The sequence below is a fragment of the Pectinophora gossypiella genome, chromosome 20 (assembly GCF_024362695.1).
Source record: "Pectinophora gossypiella chromosome 20, ilPecGoss1.1, whole genome shotgun sequence".
Classification (NCBI taxonomy): Eukaryota; Metazoa; Arthropoda; class Insecta; order Lepidoptera; family Gelechiidae; genus Pectinophora; species Pectinophora gossypiella.
The window spans coordinates 3,760,911-3,786,227 of NC_065423.1; the positions used below are offsets into that span (position 1 = coordinate 3,760,911).

At 39.1% G+C, this 25,317-nt stretch overlaps 1 protein-coding gene across 6 annotated transcripts in view; it reads left to right on the top strand.

Annotated features, from left to right (window-relative positions):
- Window positions 1-24,823, top strand: part of LOC126375873 (max-binding protein MNT-like) — a 58,982-nt gene extending 34,159 nt beyond the window's left edge. For 3 of the 6 annotated variants that reach the window (XM_050022947.1, XM_050022946.1, XM_050022945.1), the window contains exons 4-13: window positions 736-979; window positions 2,749-2,890; window positions 3,302-3,369; window positions 3,443-3,556; window positions 4,390-4,467; window positions 16,592-16,681; window positions 17,623-17,734; window positions 19,264-19,335; window positions 19,862-19,950; window positions 20,795-24,823. In XM_050022947.1, coding sequence (XP_049878904.1) covers window positions 736-979; window positions 2,749-2,890; window positions 3,302-3,369; window positions 3,443-3,556; window positions 4,390-4,467; window positions 16,592-16,681; window positions 17,623-17,734; window positions 19,264-19,335; window positions 19,862-19,950; window positions 20,795-20,929 — 1,144 coding nt within the window. In that variant the 3' untranslated portion in view covers window positions 20,930-24,823. The remainder of the gene's footprint in view (window positions 1-735; window positions 980-2,748; window positions 2,891-3,301; window positions 3,370-3,442; window positions 3,557-4,389; window positions 4,468-16,591; window positions 16,682-17,622; window positions 17,735-19,263; window positions 19,336-19,861; window positions 19,951-20,794) is intronic. The other 3 variants (XM_050022948.1, XM_050022949.1, XM_050022950.1) reach the window with 3 other exon arrangements.
- Window positions 24,824-25,317: the final 494 nt, after the last annotated feature.

The following is a 25,317-nucleotide window of genomic DNA, read 5'->3' on the forward strand; positions in this document are numbered from 1 at the left end:
CTTTTAGAGTTTCCTCTTGTTTGTGAACGGTTGGAGGTGCGAACGTGTCAGGGTTCGATTTAGATTAGTGGAAGGCCTCTGATAGAATGCCTGTCGTCTGCTACATGCATCATTCATCGGTTGGTACACGGGCCCGTATTTTGAAATTTAATTACGCTGCTTGCTAGGCCTCGTGGTACAATAATTAAGTTTAGAGATGCTTTAGTAATGTATGTCCGACCATCATCTGTATGGATGTGAAATATAAAGTGATTTTGATTTACAGTTATAAATATTAACTAAAAGTAACTGTTGAATTGAGGGTGTGATTAGAATGTGAATTTGGTACCTAACAACTTGATTTTATTATTGGATTTAACATAATGAGGGACCTTCCAGGCTACTTACCGCAAAATAGTATAGATGGCGCTGTACAAATTTGCCTTCGTTTAACCTTCATGGATAACAGACATGCATCTTTTATCTTTGTTTTTCGACATAAATTATGACCGTTTTTATTACACCCAGGCCCAATTATATCTTCCAGTCCTTCCTTCCAGTATTGACCGGGACCAACAGTTTAACGTGCCATCCGAAGCACGGATCATCTTACTGTCGGACAATCAGGTGATCAGCCTGTAATGTCCTGGCCAAACTAGGGATAGGGATGAATTTTATAATATGTGTTTAACTCACTGTTTCTAAGCTATTCTCTAGTCACACTTCAGTTATCAATAATAATGTCTTTGTCAACAGCCCCCCACAAATCCCGTCACCCCCTTCGGTGAGCAGCAATGGCAGCGGTAGTGGTAGCAATGGAAGTAGTAATGGGAGTGCGCCCAGGGCCGGCACTAGGGAAGTCCACAATAAGCTGGAGAAGAACCGCCGAGCCCACTTGAAAGAATGCTTCGAGCTCCTGAAGAGACAGCTCCCCGCTACACCTGATGACAAGAAGACTTCCAACTTGTCCATCCTCGGATCGGCTATTAGATATATACAGGTAAGCACAGATTTTATACTATCTTCTATTTCTTAAAGTTTATCATTATCGGACCTGTCAATATTATCAGGTATGATAAGCGGCCCCCTGAAAACGGGATAGGTAACGCTGAAGAGATCTTTTTATCCAAGTGACAACGCTACGTCACAAGTTTGCTGTTTTGGTCGCTTGTTTGATAAGTTATATAATGTGTTTTGATTGAGTTGTTCTGTAGTTGTAGTATGTTATGTTTTTTATAACCCCGTATAACCCCTGTTGTTCACTGGTTGAAATTCAAACGAGCCTATGGAAGCTTAAGGACGAAAATTTGGATTGATGAGGATCTGATTGAAGTCACGATTTTTTTGTTCCGATTTGACTTTAAATTGCGTAGAACCCCTCAAAAATGTGTTAAACATAATGCATTATTTCAAAGTCAATCGATTTTCGAATAAAGTTTGTTACATTGTTCGAATCGCCAATCTCTTAAATCCAAAATTGATGTTTCTTATACGTTTGTTGGTCACCTGCCAGAGAACTCTATGTAGAGCAGACAATAATTACCTCACAGTACTAAGAAAAGTTGTTAACCTACCGTCGCTAATGCCTTGCGTATTAGAAATGTTAGGAACAACAATAGAAATGAACTCTATTGTCTTGTTATAAGGTGTTTAGCCTATCAGCCGGCTCCGCAAATATGACATTTCTAGAAACATATTTTATTATCATATTTTTTCAGAAAAGTTAGATCTATTTTCAACTTTGTGTTGTGGTAAATGTTGCGTTGCATTTTAAAAGGTGAAAGGTGAAATTGTTATCTAAGTAAAAGTTTATGCGGCTAGTTCGAGCCGTAGTAAAGTTGCAATGTATTTTTACTGCTTTTAATCCATCTAATGGCGGTTTAAACTGGTTTACTACTATCCGCGTGTTGTTTAATGCAATCCGTAGGTGACGAATCGTCAATTCGTCACAGGTTGATATATTCCTGCTTGCCTGCTGCCATGAGGATTCTGGCCCAAGGCTGGGCTAGTACCGGCCCACTTTACATGTTTACCTTAGTTACCATTGTATTTGTGCACTGGATCCATACATGTTTTCCTAGCTAGTGTCGTCCGTGCAAGATACTTATCTTGCACATTTCTTTTGCGCCATTAAATCTATGATCCTCTTCACGTGTTTCTCCTTACTTATATACTTCTTATATACTTACTTGTGGTATATGTTCAACAGCATAAGATTAAACTGCATTGTGAGGGATGTCTCTTATTTCTAAACCTTTGTTGACGGGATACTTACCGATATTGTTCCTAAATAGGCCAAGACGATTTTCAAAATCTGAGTTGAGGACCATTGGTTTATGCGCATTATTGTAATAAGTAGGTACCTAACTTACTTACTGTAAAGAGTTTGCGAGGAAAAGTTTCGCATTTCACGCAAGTCGATGTTTCGTACTTAAGTACGTAGGTACTAAGGCTTCCAAGCAAAAAAGAACTTTGGCAACTTACGTAGATTCTGTTCAAAAGTTTCTTTTCAACAAATCTAATGACGCGTTGAATGTTTGTTTCTCCCTTTCAATTTAAATCGAACAATTCTTAAAGTTTGTGTGGCGTATGAAAATTTTATTGTCTTCAGTTTTTTGTTGAAAACTTCTTAACTCTTTTGAAATTTCGAGAAGTCCTTCAATCAATATGCAGTGATCGGCCCAAGATGGCAAATTTTTCAAAATTTTCTTTACTACTTTTTCTTTATTTTGTTTTCGGTTGTCATAAATTGTGGTGTATCATCCACAGGTGCTTCGTCGTAAAGAACGCGAATGTGAGCATGAAATGGAGAGGCTAGCTCGTGAGAAGATAGCGGCCCAACAGCGGCTCGCCGCGTTGAAACGCGAAGTGTCTGTGCGAGCGACTACGGTCCGCCCGCGAAGTATCGGCGGTACGTTCACCTCTCACAAACTTCTGCGCTCCTGGTACATTCGGTCGAGATTATTTAATATTTGGCACTTGGCTTTATTATTTTGCGATATGTATTTTATTATTATTGTGATTCGAAATTAATAATAAGTTTATCAATAACTAGGGGACGTGGCAGATCAGGCAATTCAATGAAATCAAATTAGTTTCGTAGGTAAATGAAAAGTGTGCTATATGAGCGCGGGTGGCGCCATCTACACGAATATATTGGTACTTTTCGTGTTGAATGTTTTGCCAACATTGCCACGTATGTTGTTAGAATTCTTTTCACTATCTCGCAGTCTGTACATAAACAAATTTAGCAATGTTCATGTTCATGCTAATTTATTTTGTAAACTAGATATAAGACATATATTTTTTATTTTCATTTCAGATGGTGTTATTGAGGAAAAAGATCGGGAGGATAGTGTTAACGGACAAGTTGTAGGAATTCCTATAAGTGTAAGTGTTGATTGCAACTTTTGGTGGTATTATTGATTAGGAAAAGGTTGCTTATTTTAGTTTTTGGATGCAGATTACCTCGTCGCCGCCACGGACGGCGCGGATGGACACCTCGCCGCCGCGCACCTTGAATCTGAGCACCAAGCTCCGCACGCTGCCTATACAAATAACGCCCACTACCTCGCAGGTATGCGCTCCTAGTACCTCGCTAGAAATTAGAGCTGACCTAATCTTCGGATTAGGATTGGGATGAAGAGGTTTTACGCAATGGTTGTGTTTAGAAACCAGCCAGGAGAATGTTTAAAGGTTTTTTTAAGAAGTTTAGTAGGTAAAGGTTGCCTGGAAGAAATTACTACTTAGCAATAAAGCCGCCTATTGTAGTCTTCTATTTCTCTTTTGTTTGTATTTCATGTGTGTGTGCACTGTAATATTTGTTATGTAGCTAATAAGATTAGTTGACATAAATAAATTCACGCCCGTAGTCCCTAATAGGGTGGGCAGAGCCACAACTAATCAGATGTCCTAAGATGGATATGATGAACCTTATGGTGACAAGTGATCAGTGTCGCCCGTAACGATTGTCCATTATGTTAGAGGACAATCCCTCTGTTGGATTTTATGTCATGCCCGGACGACAAATGAACGTGTTTTATGTTTTTATTCGCTCTCAGAGGAGGAAGAAAATCGCCTAATAAACCTTATATCTAAAAAGTCACAGCCCTGATTTTTAGTTGAGCTGAAAAACATAGAAGCTTGGTTAATTGATTCGCAGAAGTAATTTTTCTTTTTACCTTTGATGGGTTTGATCTTAGCGCCAGACTTGCCCGAAGGCATTGACGAGGCCTAAGATGGAGCTCGCCCAGAAGGTGCCTGTTCACTCTGGCCTTGAAAGCACTAGGGTAATATGCATTCGGAAATACAGAAGACTGCAGAGAATTCCACTCTTTAGTAGTGCGCATAGTGAAGGACGAGTAATTTATTGTACAAGTGACCTCATAATCACAACCCTCACGCCCGCAGGTGGTGAGGACATCGTACGGCGCGCGTCACAACACGCTCACTCTCACAACACTGGCACCAGCTGACCCTCCCGCACAGGTGAGCAATATTTTCCCGTAACACGCTTTTAGTGTAGAAATCAAAAACAAAACACTTTGTGATCCCTAGTTTGGTTAGGACATTACAGGTTGATCACCTGATTGTCTAAAAAGTAAGATGATCCGTGCTTCGGAAGGCAAGTTAAGCCGTTGGTCCCGGTTACTACTTGCTGATGTAAGTAAGTAGTCGTTACATGAGCCATGTCAGGGGCCTTTGGCGGCTCAATAATAACCCTGGCACCAGGGTTGATGAAGTTGGTAATTCACCTCACAACCCACACAATAGAAGAAGTTTAGAGATTGCATTAGAAGATATGATAAGGCAATGGGCTCAGGAGTATTAAAAAGGCCACATCGAAGCAATTCATCTAAAAAGCAATATTGCAATGTGACATTTGCGCATATAAAAGTATTGCTTTTTTAGGTGAATTGCGTGATGAGCCTTGTTAACCCCCCAGGGCTGTTTGGACAACGCTTGACTTACAACGTTGCGTCACTGGGTCGAATCCCGGGCGTGATTTTTCAAAAAGGCGCTTACGACGTAAGGTTACCTATTTTCTACATAATTATTCAAAAATATAATGTAATATCAGATACATTATATCAAAGTAACTATTGCTTAATATTTGGATACATTATATCAAAGTAACAAACAAAAGAAACAAATAAAAGAGAAGGTGCAGGTCGTGTCGTATCGGGAGGTGAAGGTTTTGGCGGGAAGAAGAGAGGAATGGCGGTTACTCCACCGACAAGAGCGCAGCTCTTAAATAGAGAGAGATATATCAAAGTAACTTTAATAATAAATTAATGAGTATACAGGGTGTAACGGAACGGGGGTATCAACCCGAAGTGTGCCTACTCTGTCACTATCTACAAATCACATGCGAGAGTATTGGCCGCCTAAATTCATATTTGCATTAGTTATGAGCAATTGAATTCCAGGTCTTCATGTAATAAATTCAAATTTGCACAACACTACGTAGCAATCAGCTGTTCAAGGTATTTAACTTTTGAGTGAACAGCTACCACCTCTTTTATTTATGCCTGCCCTAGTAAAGGGTAAACGTGCCAGTGATGGCCATATTAATCAATATTTTTTAAATTGTTTTGTTTCATCCTTGTGAGGTCAAGATTTCCAGACACAATATTTAAAAAAACAATGGGCTTTGGTCCCGGTTACTGCTTACTGATGTAATAAGTAGTCGTTACATGAGCCATGTCAGGGGCATTTGGCGGCTCAATAATAACCCTCGCACCAGGATTGACGAGGTTGGTTATCCACCGCACAACCAATAGGATAGAACAAGATGTGAACATACATAAATCACGGCTTTATCCCTAATGGACCAGACAGAGCTACAAGTAATTACACATATCTAATATCACACTTACTGCGCTACTGAGGTGGGCAGAGTCACTTTGTTGTACAAGTTTTGTCCAAAAATGTAGTCGATTACCTACATTAATAGTTGATAAAGAAATGTACTTTACAATGCATCTCGTCTCCTTGTGTAGTATGCTTTATTTTATGATTACGTAATATCAGGCTCCCTTAACACCGTCATCCAGGTCAAATGGGCATCACGCTAGCGGCGAATGCGTTCATGGCTAGCTAGGTACGGGACAGTTTCATTAGAATACTTTCAGAGTTTTGCAGGCCCTAAACAAATACTACTACTCATACACAGTTACCACCAATCACTGACTAAGGTGTGCAAGTACTAACACCTCACTTTACAATGGATCAAAGGACACAGCGATTCAAGAGGTAACGACGCGGCGGACAAGTTGGCCAGAAGGGGAACGGGAGGTAACAGCCATCGGTCCGGAACCGATATTGCCGATCTCATTCGGACAGGTCCGCTCGCTGCTACGAACGAGAGCAGCCAACAAACACACCTTTTTTTGACGTGACTTATCGAAGATTTGCCGCAAATGACATTAACTACTTGGCCGGACAAATGGGGAGCGCTGAAGACTCTCACCCGGTACAACGTTTAAGACAACAGGCCTGAGGGTGCCCAGTTGGGCGCGAACCTCGGCTCAGGGCGTCGTCTGAGAGGAAAAATATTTGAAAGAATTAAACGACCCTAGTAAGTCGATAGCGATAAGCGCTGATTGAGGGAAGTCGTCGACCACGCCGGCGGTGTCGGTATCGGGGTCCTGAAATGTTTGTTGTCGCGAGCTGATTGGCTGATTCTATGGCTAGAGTAATCGGGTCGTCGGGATCGTATTACATACTTCGGACGCCGATGCTATTCAGTACCGTTCCTAAGCGGGATGTATTCGGAAGCCGCAACTACCAGGGGATTTGGTTGGTGCGGAGCAGAATCGAAAAAACTAATTTGAGCCATTGGGCAATGGTTGGCAGACTTAGGTCAATGTGCAGATTTTCATTGCGAAGGAACCACGAACGATTTTGTATTTCCTGTAGACGGTGGATTTGAGAGAGACTCGCGTGAGCGAAAACTACCCCTGCATAGGTCATGATCGGATGGATGCAAGTCGTGTAGATTCCTAAGGGATAATTTACTACGCTTGTTAAGGAGACAATGAACACGGCCCATTAAAAACCTTGAAAGTAAGACGTCTATCTAAGACTACGCCGAGATATTTGACTTGCTCCTCCCAAGGGATCGGCTTGCCAGACATCTTGATGACTTAAGTTGACAGCGTGACCGTGACGTATTATAATAGCCCTTTGAAAAGTACACCGCTGCACTTTTCTCCGGGTTTACCTTGATTCTCCATTTGCGAAACTACTTGCCCAAGGCATTGGCGCGTTGGAGAATTCCGGTCATCATAACTCGACCACGGCACGAAGAATAGATGGCTGTATCATCCGCAAATAAAGCTAGTTCGGTATTAGGGTATTTGGGAATGAACAAACACACCAGACTATGAACCACCGTAAATAAATGCAGGCAGGCTAAGATGGCACTACCCAACATCAATAGTTGTCTCTCCAAAAGAATTCTAAATGTGAAGAGGTCTCCACTAATACAGGTAACAGCTGCAGGTAGCAGGTGTAGCTGTGTGGTCACGGTGATATCAACAAACATCTGTTTACACTAGGTGTCACCGACAAGCCCCTGTGCAGAACCTGCATGGACGAGACAGCGGCCCATGTGCTACTGGAGTGTGAAGGAGCCGCCAACTACCGGGTCCGGCACCTTGGCCAGACGGGGTGCCTCCCTGAGGCGGCCGGCAACGTCAGAGGCTTGTTAGAATTCCTTGGGGATTTACAACATAGTAAAAGCAAAATAAATTTCTCAAGTACCGTTGTGACTGCCTACCCCTTAGTGATACGGGCGTGATATTATGTTAGTATGTTCTGATTACTTATGGCTCTGCCCACCCCATTAGGGATACGAGCAGCTGCAAGTGATTGTGTATCTTATTAACGAGACATTAATGTTACGTTTACAACATAGTAAAGACAAAATTAATTTCTCAAGTAAAGTACCTACCTAACATTACTTTTACTATGACATGGTAAAAGTAATCTTAAAATAAGTACTTTCGTACAATACAATAATACTTTATTGCGTACAAGGAATTAAAAACACATAACAGTATTTTTTTAAATCTTTTTCTATCGTGTGGGTTGTGAGGTGGATTACCAACCTCATCAACCCTGGTGTCAGGGTAACTATTGAGCCGCCAGAGGCCCCTGACATGACTCATGTAATGACTACTTTCTTACATGAGTAAGTAGTCACCGGGACCAACCGTGCCTTCCGAAGCACGGAATTGCAAATTGCATTGGGACAGTTAATGGGATTTATACCCTGTACCAGGATGCCAGGGCTCGCGAATAGAAAAAGGCACGCTAGTGTTTCAAACTATCGATAGTTCAGTATCGATTATCGATCATAATCATTTTCAACTACGATTTTGATTGGTAGAAATAAAAAAAAATACTTTTCAAAAAATCTAAATCCATGGACTTTTGAGTTATTGAAATTCAGTTTAGACAATCAGCCCACTCAAAATAACCATACTATCGGAGTGTAGCAATACTACTGACTGAGGGCAAAATTATCGATAGTTTGTTATTAATCCGCAACGATACTATCGATTGTATTGCACTTAGGTAATAAAATCGAAAATGTTCCCACTTTCCGAGTTGTCAATAGTCTTGCTATCGATCGACTCTCGGTCGGGATAGATTATCGATAGTCATTTTTTGATCGGCAAGCCCTAGTGCACCCGAAATTCAAAATGGCGGTGCTGTTAAGGGAAAGTTATCATTTACCATGATAAAAAATATTTTTTTTTTTTTGTATTTTTTTCCTTCCTAAATTGTAGTCGTGTATTGTCCAACAGTGAACAATAACATCACGCCTTTTTCCCATTGGAGTAGGCAGAGACTGCGGAATTTCACTTACCACTACACGCTCGTATCGCTACATGCCCGTACCAAACAAACATACATAATATCACGCCTTTATCTCTTATGGGGCAGACAGAGCCACAAGTAATCATAACATAGGTACATAAATAATTATCATGCTCGTACCGCTAATGGGATGTTCTTGTGACTCTGCCCACCCCATTAGGGATACGGGCAGAGTGATAGTATGTCTTATTATTGACAGATTAATTTCGCTTTCTGCTATTGCGCGGGATATTTGCGAAGAAACGTGGCAATTCTGTGTTAGTGCAAGAGTGTGAGCGCGGGTGATCCTTATTAGATAAACGACTTTTTTAATTTTCTAGGTTCAAAGTAAAATACGTACCTACTTTGATAAAATACAATACATTCATTCATTCAAACAATACCATAAAAATATTTTATTGCGCACAAAGAAATAACATACCCTTAAGTACCAGGATACTAGCATTCGAAAGAGATAGAAACATGCACACGAAAGTAAACTGTCAAATTATTTGTCAGTGCTTGTTTACTATCTGTGGAGTGAAGTTCGAAATTTGGATTTGTTGTGATAACTGTGATCAGTGATAGTTCGAGGTGTCTTTGAGTAATGTAGGTTATTATGAAATGATGATGTGTGTGGGTGCCGGCGATGGCAACTTAAGTGAAGCACGGAACTTGTATCAGCGATTCATAGAAGGTAGACCAGCTGATGAAGCCAGGCAACTGCCTTCACTGCATTGCTTCAGGAAAATGGTCAATCGCCTACTGCATTTAACGGGCTCTTTCCACGCGTCATCCGAGACTGGCCGCTCGGCGACCCGTGATCCGGAGTTTGAAGAAGCCGTACTAGCCGTGCAGCCAACCCAAGGACTACCACGCGAACCTTACCATATGCAACGTACGCCCGAGCTAATTCCTGCTGATTATTTACCTCGTGTGGCATTCTGAGAATGGTACCGAGTTCAAGTGGAAAGCTCACCAGACTTTGCTTCGAAAGTGTTGTGGACAGATGAAGCGGCAGGTCTGTGCATCGAACGGGGATGACGACATTTCGAACTTTTCTTGTAAAACGTAAGTCTAATTATTAATTACCTACCTACTTACCCACACTTTCACACTTTTTTTTCCTATTTACTATTAAATTAAATACCTTACCTAAACAAGTAGGTAATTTTAACTTATTTTACACGTCATAAAATAATGTGAGGATAGTTGTCAAAGCAAAATGACTCCAATTATTAGATGCTTTAGTGTCATTCTTGTTTGTTACAGTCGCCGACGTGCCGCCGACTCGGATTGTTCCAATCGGCCGCCGACTCCTTTTGACGTTGCCGCCAAAGCCGCCGCCCGCTCGAATTTCGTACCTATCGCGGCCGTGCGAGCGCCACGAGTACCAGGCGACCAGGACGCGCTAGGAGATTTGTGTAGTGCCAATATTTGAGTGGATTAAGAACAGTGACCTCAATAGTGCTGTGCCGTGTTTTTTACATGCTGGAAATACCTATTAAAATATTTTTTTAACTGAAATTGAAAAAAATATCAAGTGTTTTTTTTTAATTGAAATTTTGCAGATAAGATCTACATAAGGTATAGTTTTGTCCCCTTTCGGCTTGATACCCCCCTTCCGTTACACCCTGTATAGAATGTAAATATATATAATTATGATATATAAAGAGTGCCCTACATCACTATTGCTTGATTTTGGGAGGAGCTCGGTGGAGCAGCGGTAAACGCGCTCGGTCTGCGATTGTTGAAGTTAAGCAACTTTCGCAAAGGCCGGTCATAGGATGGGTGGCCACAAAAAAAAAATCATCTCGAGCTCCTCCATAATGGTTATTAACGACTGCTAATGCAGCCAGAAGCATAATAACTGGGCCCGCGTGATGGTTTAAGGCCCGATCTCCCTATCCATCCATAGGGAAGGCCCGTGCCCCAGCAGTGGGGACGTTAATGGGCTGGCGATGATGATATTTGGATCAGATATGGTATAGAATGCTGCTACCTATATTGCTTCTATTTATTTTGATCAGAAGAATAATGGGTGGATATAATAACAAGAGTCATCCTTTATATCCTATATAAAACAAAGACAAAAGACACATATTATCCATGAAATTATAAGGGTAAACAAACGCAACTCTATTTCATTTCATTTATATTTTTTTGGGGATTGCAGCCTGGATAGAATTCAACTATAAAAGCAATATTGCTATTTGACATTCGTTGACATTGCTCGCTTTAATGTGGCCTTTCTTTTTAGAGGCGGGCTACTTTAGGTAATCTACTTTTCTCAGGACATCAGAAGCGTGTCGTTCGTAGGTTTCACTGAGCGATCCCTTTTGCTAAGAATAGAAATGATTAATACTAATACGCGCTATGTGGTGTAAAAAAACGATATAGTGACTAAGATTGAAAAGGGAATGTTAAGCTGGTTTGGACACATAGAGCGGATGAAGGATAATAGGATTACGAAAGCAGTGTATTATAAAGCAAAAGTTGGCGACTGCCAGAGGAAGACCTAGAAGGACGTACATTGACCAAATTGGAAAAGGAAAAAAAAAGAAAAGGTTCGGTAGAATCTATTCTGAACCAGCGTGCGTGTATGAAACGTCTGATGAATGTGGAGGAATCAAGAGGAGTATGTCAGGATCGAAGCAAATGGAATTCCATAGTTTCTGCTTAATCCTGGTGGGAAATATTCGTGAGTTTATGTACGGATGTATGTAATACTAATACGCCATTTTCGACAGCTAGGTTTTAGGTTTAAAATACCTAATGTGGCTGCTTGTCTTTTGGCACCTTGACCTCCTACTCACCCTGATTGGGCAGATCACGGAATACGGGCGTGTATTTACGTGTATCGGCTTTATGAGTCAGAATTGTTATTTAGCTTAAACAAAGCGTTACCAGTCCTTATACAAGGCCAAAGATATCGCCGGGCTGACAGGTCATTACGTGGATTTAAACTAGCGTATCGGCACGCTATGATGGCCGTTTAGACGTAGTAAAATACAGCAAATCGCTCCGTCAATATAGTATAAATTAATACGCTACTTGATGAACACAATGAAGTACAGCTATTTGCTTTTTTAACATAGTTATTAAGTAATACGAAACTTGATGAGCGCGGGACAAACGTCAAAACGGCCATCATAGAGGCGCGTCGTTGTTTTCTAAAAAATGATGTCGGACAAATTCACCGTTTAATTTCCAATATTATTCAACAACATTATTTTCTCTTGACTTTCTATAGAAAGGTACATATCTATTCGTATTAATATAGAGTACGCTTGACTCTCATTTTGAGGTACTAATAACTTAGAATTTGTGTTACAATTCATGTTTGGATTCAATTTTTCAATTTCAAAATATCTTTATTGTCATAATTAATATACATAGTACAATACCAGTGTAAATAAAATTAAGGTCCTAGTAGTACTATACAAAGAAAGTTAACATCGATTTATGAGTACGTACACTCTTCAAAAACTTTTAGCCGGGATCTTATTTATTAGTGGAAATGGAAGGATTTAGCCTGTATGCTAGTCAAATTAACATCAGGATTTGCGACATTATGTAGGTGAGAACAGATGTACCATTACATTTATTTTGTAAAGTGGTAATTACAATGAGTTACGAAAACCGGGCGACAGTGATTATAACGTGCTCAGCGGTGAAGGAAAATATCGACATCGAAAATGACAGGTTTAAATAAATACTTAAAATTAAATTAGGACGTGCCTACAGGAATTAGGGCCACTGTCAACAGTATTTGGTTCCGTTACACTCTGTATACCATGGTATAAGAAAAACAGGTATGCTCAATCCTATGATAAGCCGCCATTGCTAGCTCTTTGATGACGTAAATGTTACCACTGGGTTACCATTAAATTGGGTCGTGTACTAGGTTCAAGATAAATTATTAAATTCTGATTACTAAATAAAGACACATCTAAAAGTAACGAAAAACGTTTTCTTTTTTCAATTTTACTCATTTTTGAATTTTAAACAAGAAAAACGTAATAATAAGTCCGACAATTTATCACGTTTTTCTATGACGTCACAAAGTGCTTTTTCAAACAAATTCTATAGTAATTTCGTGTTTTGACGTTTAGTAAAAAGTAACTGATTTGACTAGTTGGAAACTAGCCTATTGGTATCTCCAACATTCCAAGGACGTAAATTTTATTATTGAAAATTAAGTGAATTACTGACCGATATATTTAATTACTATTATTTGTCACTATATAAAATTCATTAAAACTGGAATTAATTATTTTACTAAAAGCTCAAAATGTCCTTGTCAAGTAAATATCAAAATGGCAACGCAGGGTGGGATGACGTCAGCTGGGCTAACCTTGAAATGTTAGCTGTCACTTTTGAGCATCCCTGGTTTTCTTATACCATGCTGTATTATTATTATTATTTATTAAGTACATAGCAGCATAAGCTGATGCGTGTACGTCACTGCACTTGGGTTTTTGTTTTTTTATGTTTGTCAAGTCTATTCACATATTATATATCACTTATTAAGATTTTATAATCGTGTAGGTGTAGGTGCCTCCGTGGTCTAGTGGTTAGAGCGTTAGGCTCACGATCTGGAGGTCCGGGTTCGATTCCCGATGGGGACATTGTCGAAATCACTTTGTGAGACTGTTCTTTGTTTGGTAAGGACTTTTCAGGCTTGAATCACCTGATTGTCCGAAAAAGTAAGATGATTCCGTGCTTCGGAGGGCACGTTAAGCCGTTGGTCCCGGCTATTAGCCGTAAAAACACCTCCACTAAGCCGCAGTAGAGCAGCGTGGTGGAGTATGCTCCATACCCCCTCCGGTTGATTGAGGGGAGGCCTGTGGGCAGTGGGACGTATATAGGCAGTTTATGTATGTTATGTAATCGTGTAGATACGTTTTATGGTAATAATACATGGGAATACCTTAGTTTGTGTGACGTCTGTTTACCTCCACCATGTACATAGGTAATCAAAGTCATGCTCACAATCAAATTCTGCTTCGAATTTGTAAACCTAGCACCTGCCGTTTATAAGCAACGTATGACTAAGCCGGATTATTACGCACTACACGTATAACTTGTGGTTTTCCTACACAACTCCAATGAATTGGGTAGCTGAGTCAAAGATGAATTGTTTTATAAAAGAAAGATAGAATGAAAGACACTTTTACGATTGGGTAGTTTCCTAGGTCAAAGATAAATTATGAAATTCTGATTACTAAGTAAAGACAGATCTAAAAGGGTGAATATCAAAATGTGTCAAGTTTGGTGGCGAACTGTCATATAATTTTTTCGTGAAAAATTGGGGAAATTGGGAATTGAAAAGTTGCTTTTTCACGTCGGAAGCGAGGATCCTTTTGGATCTTTTTCATGTAGGAACCCAATTTTTCTCGAAAAAATAATATGAAATTTCGCTACCAAACTTGAAATTTTGAGATTCACCCAAAACTGTCAAAAACCGTTTTCTTTTCTCTGTTAAATTTTAGAAAAATGTAATAATAAGTGCGTCTTTTTGTTACGTTTTTCTATGATTATTTTTTAAAGTTTTGACGTTTATAAAGTAACTGATTTGACTAGTTGGAAACTAGCCTATTGTAGGACGCCACAGACACATATTATAGATACATTACATTACAATAGCATCACATCGATGAGCGAGATCCATCTAATCTGTCCGTCTGTCCCTCCCTATCCATCCCGAAGAAGGAAGGAACATCTTATCATCTTCTTTTTCATCTTTAGGGAAGGCCCGTGCCCCAGCAGTGAGGACGTTAATGGGCTGGTGATGATAGCATCACATCACAAGACAGAGAGCACACACATGAAAATACTTACGTAAAACTGACAACAGATAGAAATGGTAACATTAGAATTCAATCGACTTATTTTGTCGAGAGAATTCTTACTTTAAATCTAGTTGATCTTCTTCTATTGTGTGGGTTGTAAGGTGGAGTATCAACCTCATCAATCCACACGATAAATTTAAAATCTTAATAAGTGATGTACCGGGTGTAACGGAACCAAATAGACACTTTTTAAAGAACGTCTAGGGCCCTGTGCCGAGGTTTTTCTTGCAGCTTCTTTTCCCCGGCTATACAGGTTGTGAGAAGCTGCAGTAGTTTTAGGCGGATGAGACGCTCGTTATGTAAAATTGACGATTCAAAGTGTAACTATGTTACCTACTGAATAAAGATATTTTTGAATTTGAATACTGTTGACAGTGGACCTGATTCATGTAGCCACGTCCTAATTGTATTTTAAGTTATACCTGTCATTTTCGATGTCGATGTTTTCCTTCACCGCTGAGCACGTGACAATCATAGTTGATTTATAAGAATAAGAATAAAATAAATGTATTGCAAATAAATAATAATAATTAAATGAATAAATATTTAATTTAATTAATATTATTAATATTTAATTTATTTATTATTATTATTTTATTATTTTTTTTAGCAGTGGGATGTATATAGGCAGTTTATGTAAATTTATTGCCAGTTTTCGTTTTGCAATAACACTAGATGTTCTAGTATCACTTGTACGTTCCTTATATCCTGGTGGACACGTGGCAGATAATTAACATAATTCTTGACATAAATTATGAAATACATGCGTGACTCACTCCATTAGCTACTGGGGTAATTAAATTAGTTATGTAAGACCACAGAGTATCACTTACTGTCCTACCCGTTGCTATGGCTGAATGTATTTTATACCTATCGATAAATAAGAACAAGTAGTAATGAAGTAAATAACTAGCATCACGCGTGTATCTCCGATAGGGTAGGCAGTGTAACAGTAGGTATACCCACTTTTCGCCTTTACTTTTCGGCGGATAAGGAAATGGCCCCGATGCCTGCAGATACATCCTAATTTTATTTTAAGTTATACCTGTCATTTTCTTATCCGCCGAAAAGGAAAGGGACAGATGATTGACTACATTTAATTTTAAAATGAATGCATACCTAACCAGGGTGAATAAAAAAGGCATCACGCTCATATGGAACCCGTTTGACGTGTGATGGTTTATTTCTGGCTAAATTTGACGTTAGTTCTATAAATTTTATACCTGTCGATTAAAGACGGGTGTCCCTTTCTTTATTAGCGGATAAGAAAATGACAGGTATAACTTAAAATAAAATTAGGAGGTGTCTGCAGGAATTAAGACCATTTAGTTTAGGAAGATCTTAAAAATCAAACACCAATCATAGTTCACATATCATTCATTGTTTACTAAGCATTATAAATAATAAGTTAATTCATAGATTTAGGGAAAAAGCACTGGATCTCTGGGTTCGTTTCACATAATGTTGCCTTAAATAAAAAAAAAAGTTAAAACCTAGTATCTGTCTCTTTATATATCTTATACTTATGTGATTTTCTCGACACGGTTTCAGGTTTTCATTATAAGATAACGTAATAAAATACATACATAAACTCACGCCTATTTAATTACAATAGGTATGCAAAGACTATGGAAATCCATTTGTTTCACACTTCACACACTTCTCTTGCTTCCTCCTCCACATTTATCAATCGTTGCATACACGCACGCCGGTACAGAGTAGATCGTACTGAACCTTTTCTAAGGACCTTTTCATCTCCAATTTGGTCAATGTACGTCCTTCTAGGTCTGCCTCTGCCAGCCCTACCACCAACCTTCGATTTATATACTGCTTTCGTTATCCTATATAATAAAAATTGTTCTAAATTCAAATGTCTGTTGTTGTTTCAGAACGGACAGCCAGTGGAGAACGGCGTCACCAACACCCTCAGCGCTACTACCCTGGTACATCCAGCGCAGATACACCTTCCGCTCTCACAGGTCAGTTGTACCATAGAATCACCCCATCACCCCGCACCCCACCAGCGTCTGAACTAGGTTTACTCCCCCCCCCCCTCCCCCCCCTCTCACGTCACGCACGTCAATGATTGGTGTCTGTGTATTAAAACACATATACCATACCGGTTTTTTACCGTGTTATTATCAGGGATATGAGACTCTATATTTCAACACTGTTGTAAGTGTCATGATCACGTGACCGTATTATGTGTTTTATTACCGTACCGACCGTATTATTTAGTAAGAACCCGTTATTATGTGTTTTATTTATTTCATACTAAGCTATATACCGTTAAAGCGAAAGAAACATATTTCTCGTCTCTTTTTTAGATAAATCACTGTCTATTAAAGGTAATACCATCATAAATCAAATTATTAAGAATTTTTAAATCAAATAATTATTGTATCAATATTGATAAATATCATATCAATAAATATTAAAATATTCATAAATTCACTACTAATATGTCACGGAAGTGGGTTTCGGGATTGGAAGAAAACTCACTAAGTCTGAGGGAAAACTTATTCTTCACACACGCGGTACAGCATTTGCTCAGAGCTACGCGATTTAACTTCGTTACCGTCTTTCTTCGCATTTTACGTGACACTTGAACACACTTGAGCACTAAACACTGCACTTAACTCTTCACTAGACACTGCTTAAACACTGTTACTTCACGTCCCTCTATTTCTTTACTTTCACTATTACCATTACTCATAATATTGGATAACCCTGGGATCCGGGATCCCGCGATTGATATCTCTATTAGTAGGTAGGTATATCTCTGCCCAACGGTCATTCTAATCATGCCTCGTTTTAACAATGACTGAGTTTATATGGGTTTTTCGCTTCATTCTGTCTGTAGCGTTCGGCCACTCTCATCATAGACTTCTTGATATTGATTATCCTCGTATGTTTGCAGGTGGTAGGCAGCGGTGGACTAGTTGTAGGCCCAGCGGCCTTGCAGCTGCTGTCAGCGGGTGGTGGCCTGCGCGTGCTGCAGGCGCCGGTGCATAACGGTCAGCAGACGCACTGTAACTATTATTACTCTTTACTTTCCTCGTCTCCTGGTACAGATAGATACATTATAGACGGGAGTTCCTTCTTACACTACACTTTTTCTGACACTTTTTGGGAGCTGAGGTATACATACACGTATAGTACACATGTACTCAGATAATTTCTGTTTAAGTTTTATACATATTTAAATAATTACATTATGTAAGTATAAACTTATACAAGGTGTTAGTGACATCGTAACGAATATCGAGGGGGATGATTCAGACCATAATTCCGAGTTAATATCAAGTGGAATTTTCTCTCGGAAAATTAATAAAAATTTTAGTGTTTCTTAATTTATTTTCGTTCCATACTTTTGAGACGGAAATGTCCACTTCATATCAACTTAGAATCATGGCCTGAATCATCCCTCAAAGTTTTCGTTGCGATGTCACTAACACCTGGTATATACACATTAAAAAATTCGACGAATCGTTTCGAAAAAAGGTAGGTTGTGCCCTGCCCTTGCGATTCGCTTTGCTCGTCTTGGCGGGGGCACTCCCGTGCCTCCAGATACGTTTTGTTGTTGTAATTGTGAATGCTGTGTGTACTGGTAATTGGGACACTTATACAAACAACTTGAATTGTATAACTTTACAATATGTGTACTGTTGGTATACCTATCTAAATAAATAAAAAAAAAAGTTCTGACTGTCGCACACACATAAGAAGAATACATCGTCAAAACAGAACTGTCACACAAATAACAAAACACGTTACGAGCCGGTTGTTTGTGTACTTACTTCGGCAGATAGCGTGTTAACTTCCGTCTATAATTTATCTCAGTCTCCTGGTCAAATTTTAGTAGTATAAGAGTAATTTGGTCAGTTATGACCGTCATGGCACCAGAAATGCCACCAAGTGATGGGTTCCATAGTGTTTTCATAATAGCCCGAAAACTGTATGTGCTGTTTGACGTTTTGTTTCATTTGTTTGGTAGTGGAGAAGAAACGCCTAACAAAGCACGCTTTTCGAACTTGAGACTGTGCTATACAGATTGTGAGAAGCTGCAGTAGTTTTAGGCGGATGAGAAGTTCGTTATGTAAAAATGAGGATTCAAAATGTAACTATGTTACGTACTAAATAAAGAATTTTTGAATTTGAATTTGTTTAAAATCAAAATTAGAACTAAGACATATTTTTGTTTAAAAATAAAAGTTATTTAAAAATAATTCAACATTAAATATACGATTATCAGTCGGTGGAAAAAAAAACTTATTCCAAATTAGTTAGATACAGTCATGAGTAAAATCATGTACCCACTTTAGAACCCTGTCGCTCTATCATATTATTGTCAATAAGACTTACGGTTTAATTTGTCAAAAAAGTTATGTGGCGTGGTATCAAAGTGTCTACCTACTATAAACAAATATTGTTTAATGGGAAGAGTTCCGCGTACTGTTATCGTACTTTGATAGCGAGTTTGTTATCCAATGACCAAGTCAACTTGCGGTATCAAAATTACTGTGTATTTGTTACTAATATTTTGTCTCTTTCTTTACAGGGGTAACTACTAGCGATAACAATAGGATACCTAAAGAAAATGGCATCGTGTCGCCCCCTCCAGCGTCTACGGGTAAGCTTTTTACAAAATAAATACAGATTTTGAGACTACTAGCGCCATCTGTTGGGTTAGGTTAGGTTACGTCAACAGTAATGTCTTCTTGTGGAGTAGTTACTAATTGTGAAGAGAGTTCTGGATAAAATACATAGATGGCGCTGGCAGTCGTTAGAAGAAGAAGTCTAAGAAGTTCTCTATAGCGACTGTAGATGGCGCTGTAAATTATTTATTTTTGGAAACTGCGTCTCATTTCTCTGCTGCGTTTGAACTGGGTGCAAATAAAAAACGAAATGCTCTCAGCTGCTCATCGTCCCGATAGTCTTCTCCAACTTGATAGTTTATCTATTTGAGAGATATGCTAATATAATCATTCATCATGTCAGGCCTTTACATCTTTATCAGATGATTCTTTATCATTATGCTTTATCGTATCTAACATGAGGACGAGACCGCGACTTGAGGAAAGACATGAGGGGAGAAGTCTTTCCCCAGCAGCGAGATCAAGAGTACTAGTACTAATAACATATTGTATGTTTGACAGAAGGCAGCGTCGTGGTGAGCGGTTTAACGCCGCTGGTTGTGTCGCAGCCGACTGGACATCTACTGCAAACGCACACGCTTGCGCACAAGGTACTTATATACATTTTCTCTACATTTTGTTCTTCATACATCCATCATCGCATAGGCACAGAATAAAGAAGAATACTGCGTTTCAGAACGGTAACTCGGGCGCTGCGCTGAGTTATACTTTACCTCATCCCCTCTGGGTCTTACTTTATTCTAAACGGCTGTAAGTCGCTAAAGAGTAAGGGGAACCGCGCACGGATTGATTGTCTCGCTCGCACTTACGCGATAAGGCGGCACACGGTAACAATTAGATTTTTGTATCAAAAGTCCGGCGTGTGCTATATTATTACAAACTATTTTGCACAGAACGTATTTCATTCTAATTCCAAGTGACATAACATTCGGGATTCAAATATACCATGAATGCAAAAGCGGCAAATGTTATTCCAAAGTCTCTGTTTACCCCGATGGGAAATGCGAAATTTTGGTCATATAATTTATGGATGGCCAATCGATATCTCCATTCCAGACATTCGAATATTCTATCTATCCATGTGCCAATTTTAATCTAAATCCCTGCAAACACATCCTAATATTATTTTATGTTATACCTGTCATTTTCTTATTCGCCTAAAAGGAAAGGGACGTATGATTGAATAAACGATGAATAAAATAGTCATCTCGCTCATATGTAATTCAGACGTCTTATTGGCCAATATAAAATTTTGGAAGGGCTTTTATTTCTGCTTAAAATTCACTTGTGTTCCATAAATTTTGATTACCCGTCCCTTTCTTTTTGAGGGGGTAAGAAAATGACAGGTATAACTTAAAATAAAATTAGATTGTGTGTACTGCAATCAGCACAATTAGGTTTGCTATCCCGTTAATAAAACCTTTGTTTTTCCAGATGGTAGAAACCCAAGTAGTGAAAGGCAGCGTAGCTCCGTTGACTGTCAGCGCGCAGTATCTGAGCGCGACTACCATCGTGAAACCTGTGGTGGTGGTGTCGAGTGCGCCCACGCAACCAGGGCCGCCCACGTGAGGGTTCCCGACCCGGGCCATCACCAACTAACGCCTTATACTCCTGGTGCCCTGGTACTTCGCTTTCTCAGTCAACGCCTTCGATGTCGATCGAATGCCAACGCGCAACGGTGATGTTCTCCGAGGGCTGCATCTTCTAAAGCCTTATGAACGCCTGGTAATGTGAGGCTTGAATAGACAAGTGGTGAAAGTTCATGGTGACTCCCTGTTCCGGTTTTGGTTTTGTGTTATGATTACAGTTACACGCACATGAGATGGTCATGGGAAAGCCATCTCGTTTATATCTAGTTGAAAATTGAAACCCTTGTCAAAATGAAACTTATCTAGAATGTGAGCGTGTTTATGATGTCCGGGTATTCTATTTTAGTGCAAATTACGGTCGTTCGTTTGCACTTCTATAATTGAAAGTATCAGGACATTATAGAGCCACTTAGATTCTAGAAATTGCAGGAAGCGTGATTCTATACAGCTGTTACAATTACGATGTTAATCTTGTTATTTATGGGTACCTGGTACCTACCTGAGTTACGACAAACGCCGAGGAAGTTACACTGAGACAATTGTATGCTTTTCATAGCTGAAACGCGGTAGTCCACGAAGAGACGGTATGTTGCCACTGCCAAAGAACAGTTCAAGCAATAACTTGGTTATACGTATGATTTAGTCGAAATAATTAATTACAGGACTGAACTAACAGTATACCTATAATGTGTTCAACAGAACGTTATGTGTTTTTTGTTGGTGTCGGCAACAGATGTTTTTATGTTAAAAATGAACCCTTGGGTCATTGTCACACGACGCTGCTCAAATGAAACCATTGAAATATTGCTTTTTTAGATAAATTGCTTCGATTGTTGTTGCCAATCACCAATTTTAGTACACTGGTTTTTTTAATCAGTCCATAACGAGTAAACAAAATACGCCTTTTTAAAGTCAATCACAAAAATTTGTCGAATAAATATGATATTGCAACTACAAAGATTCGAATAGCGTTGTGTGCGGATGGCTAATAACTACATAGTTAGTGATTTCCGTTTTAATCAGCGTACAATGTCACATTGAAGCTATACGTCTAAAAAGCAACATTGCAATTTGAAGTTTGCGCATATAAAAGTAACTGCGCAGTGTCAACAAACTGTTGTTTTAGATTAATTGCTTCAATGTAGCCTTTTCAAACCTTCAGTTGTTTAGAGTAGCTTCGTGAGGGTTTCTTCAAGTCTCGCTACTCGGCCGCTCGCGAGCCGGTGACTGCAACCATTCCTTGTGAACCATTAGGGTGGACAGGTCAACTATATTGTCCCTCTCACACTTTAGCCCTTTACACGTGCAGGAAGAGAACAGCTAGAGTGCGTCAGGAACGCATCCAACGCGTCTTATGTTAAGACCGTGCGAATGTAAAAATGTATTTATGCAATGGTGCTGGTTTCAGCACACACCATGTAATTTTATTTTAAGTTATACCTGTCATTTTCTTATCCCCCGAAAAGGAAAGGGACGGGTAATCGACGGCCATAAACTTTACCGAACACACGTCAATTTTAGGCAGAAATTTTAATCCCTCCCAAAATTTTATATTGGCCAATAATCCGACAGAATGAGTTGACAGCACACGTCAAACGGGTGGCGTATCAAGGAGATGACTATTTTATTCGCCCGGGTTATTCATTCATTTTAAAATTACCAATTGTCGATCATGCGTCCCTGTCCTTGTCGGCGGATAAGAAATTGACGGGGATAACTTAAAATAAAATTGTGAGGCGTCTGCTGGAATCGGGGCCAACACCTACTTAGTGGTCAGTTTTATTTAAATGCTAGTGATAGCCGTGGTTTTCTTGTACCATGGTGATAGCAAAGTGACAAACAGAGGCGACGGACATTCGTATCAACCGGCCAACCGTTAATATTATACTATTAACTTTATATTTTTTTACTGTTAACGATTCCGCATTGTGATTGCCTCCATGGTAATATATCAGAGTAGATACAAAGTATTTATTTGTTTATTTATTGAAATCTTAGTGTCAGTAAGTATAGGGAGCAAAAATTTTTATAATGGCCAGAAATATGAGGTATTTGGAGCGGATTCCTTCTGAGTAGATGTGGCTGGTATATCATTTAGCTTAGCAGAGATAGCGTAGGCGCCCAAACTGTTAAATGTAAGTGACTTGTACTCAATGCACAGCCGATAACACTTCTAATTTACCTGTGCAAGTGTTTATCTTGACAGGAATACGTTTTATGACTATTATTTAGTACAAGTGTTGTTGTGTGTACTTATATTTATAAGTCTTCGTAGATGTAGATTTAGCCGTTTGGACGACTATGCGTGTGAAACAAACCACCTACTGTGAAACGTAGAATTAGGCTAAAGTGTACTTGTTATGTATAGGGAAACAGGATGAAAGTTTATTTTTTCTATAATATCTGTGATGTGCGCAGTTAGCTGCTGTAGAACTGGAAACTCTGTACAAAGACGTCTTTAGATGTTGTCAATTTCTAAACAAAGCGTGTGTTAAGTGAAGTCAATATGAATGAAAGTTAGCTATTAAAATTATGTGGCTTATAAGTGTCGCAAACTTGCAATATTGTTGTACATCTATGTGATAAAGCTGGCATCAAGCACTAGGCGACCAGGAGCTGTAACCGATTCTGGGACAGCCAGCTGTCTTGCTCTAGCGTGTGTACGTAAGAGCGTGCGAGTGAGATGGGGCGAGATGACTCCGCAAAGCGTTTTGGTTGTATAATGCAGGAAAGTGAAACTAAGAAGAATGTATGTTTCTTCAAAGCCTGGATTCCAAATAGCTTTGCGTGGAGATGCTCTCCTGGTCCCCGCGCTGGCACGGGCCGAGCGGCCGTCCACACAGTGTGCCTACATTTTACCTGTTATAAAAAGGAATATTTAAAAAAAAAATGTAAATTCACTCGGTCAAGCTAAGAAACAATATTTTCGAGAATTTTTGACGGTTCCATGCTACAAATAATGCAAATTTGTAAATGTATACTTTAATGTCGCAAATCATTTTTTAGCTTGGCTGAATTGAAATTAATTATTATTAAGTAGTATATTGAGGGTTAAGCTATTCTGTAGCTCTCTGTTCCGCATTGTTAAGTTTAGCTAACTTAAACGTTGATCTTGTTAACTTAGCACTGTTGATAACTGACCATGAGTCGTGTCGTCTCTTTTGCTTTTGTGACAGATGTAGGTGATGAAAAGGGACAACGATATGTGGCTTGTGGTCATCTACAAAGCAATATTGTGCCAACAACTGGTGTTATCGAGTTGTCGTTGGTTTAGCATTTATGTATTCCCAGTCATGTGAAATTTCCAAATATTATTGTATACTTTCTTTCAGTCTTGTACAGATAGATATTTTGTAATTTATTTAGTTATATCGGTTTTATTTTATGTCAACTAGCGCTATAGGCTGTGACTATATTTATTTGTCATCTTCAATAGATACTGGATATTTTGTAGATTTGTCCGTTTATTTATGACATTTTAGTTTTTGATTCTACTTTTCATCAAGTCTCTTTGGGTGTATTTATCGTAGTTTCCTGTAGTAACTGTTTATTTCAATGTTGACCTTTGCAAATAAGCAAAATACAAGTAATTGTTGTGAGACAGGGCCCGCTCCATCCTAACTTAATTTAATCCCTATAGGAAGGCTTAAAAAATATTTTTACAAGATAATAGTTTTCTGATTTTGAATTGTGAGAACTTTGTCACTTTGCCTAATAAATAGGTGAAATAAAAAAAATGTAAAAATAATATAATAAAGAGAGAAAATTATTTTAATTGTAATAATATTGTGAAGCGAAAATGCTCATGTAAATATAATGACGTAGTGTATAAAGTTCTAATATGTTAGAAAATACAGAAAATTACATAAAACAAGGTTTTTTATTATCTTAACGATAACCGCCTTCCTTCAAGTAGATGATTGCTATGCATGCCCCGTGGAGTTTGTCTTTAAAACCCAAAAACAGTGAAGAAATAGAGGTCAGAAATGGGTATATGTATTTTGGGTTGAATTACGGAAAATAAAAGCCGTGTTCCGTCGTTCGGGTTCAGAAGTGAGTTTCTCCATCATATGCCCTGACCATTTTAATACTGTCATGAATTCAACATACACATACACACATAAACAGCCTATACGTATACGTCCCACTGCTGGGCACAGGCCTCCCCTCAATCAACCGGAGAGGGTATGGAGCATACTCCACCACGCTGCTCCAATACGGGTTGGTGTGGGTGTTTTTACGGCTAATAGCCGGGACCAACGGCTTGACGTGCCCTCCGAAGCACGGAATCATCTTACTTTTATCGGACAATCAGGTGATTCAAGCCTGAAAAGCCCTTACCAAACAAAGGACAGCCTCACAAAGTGA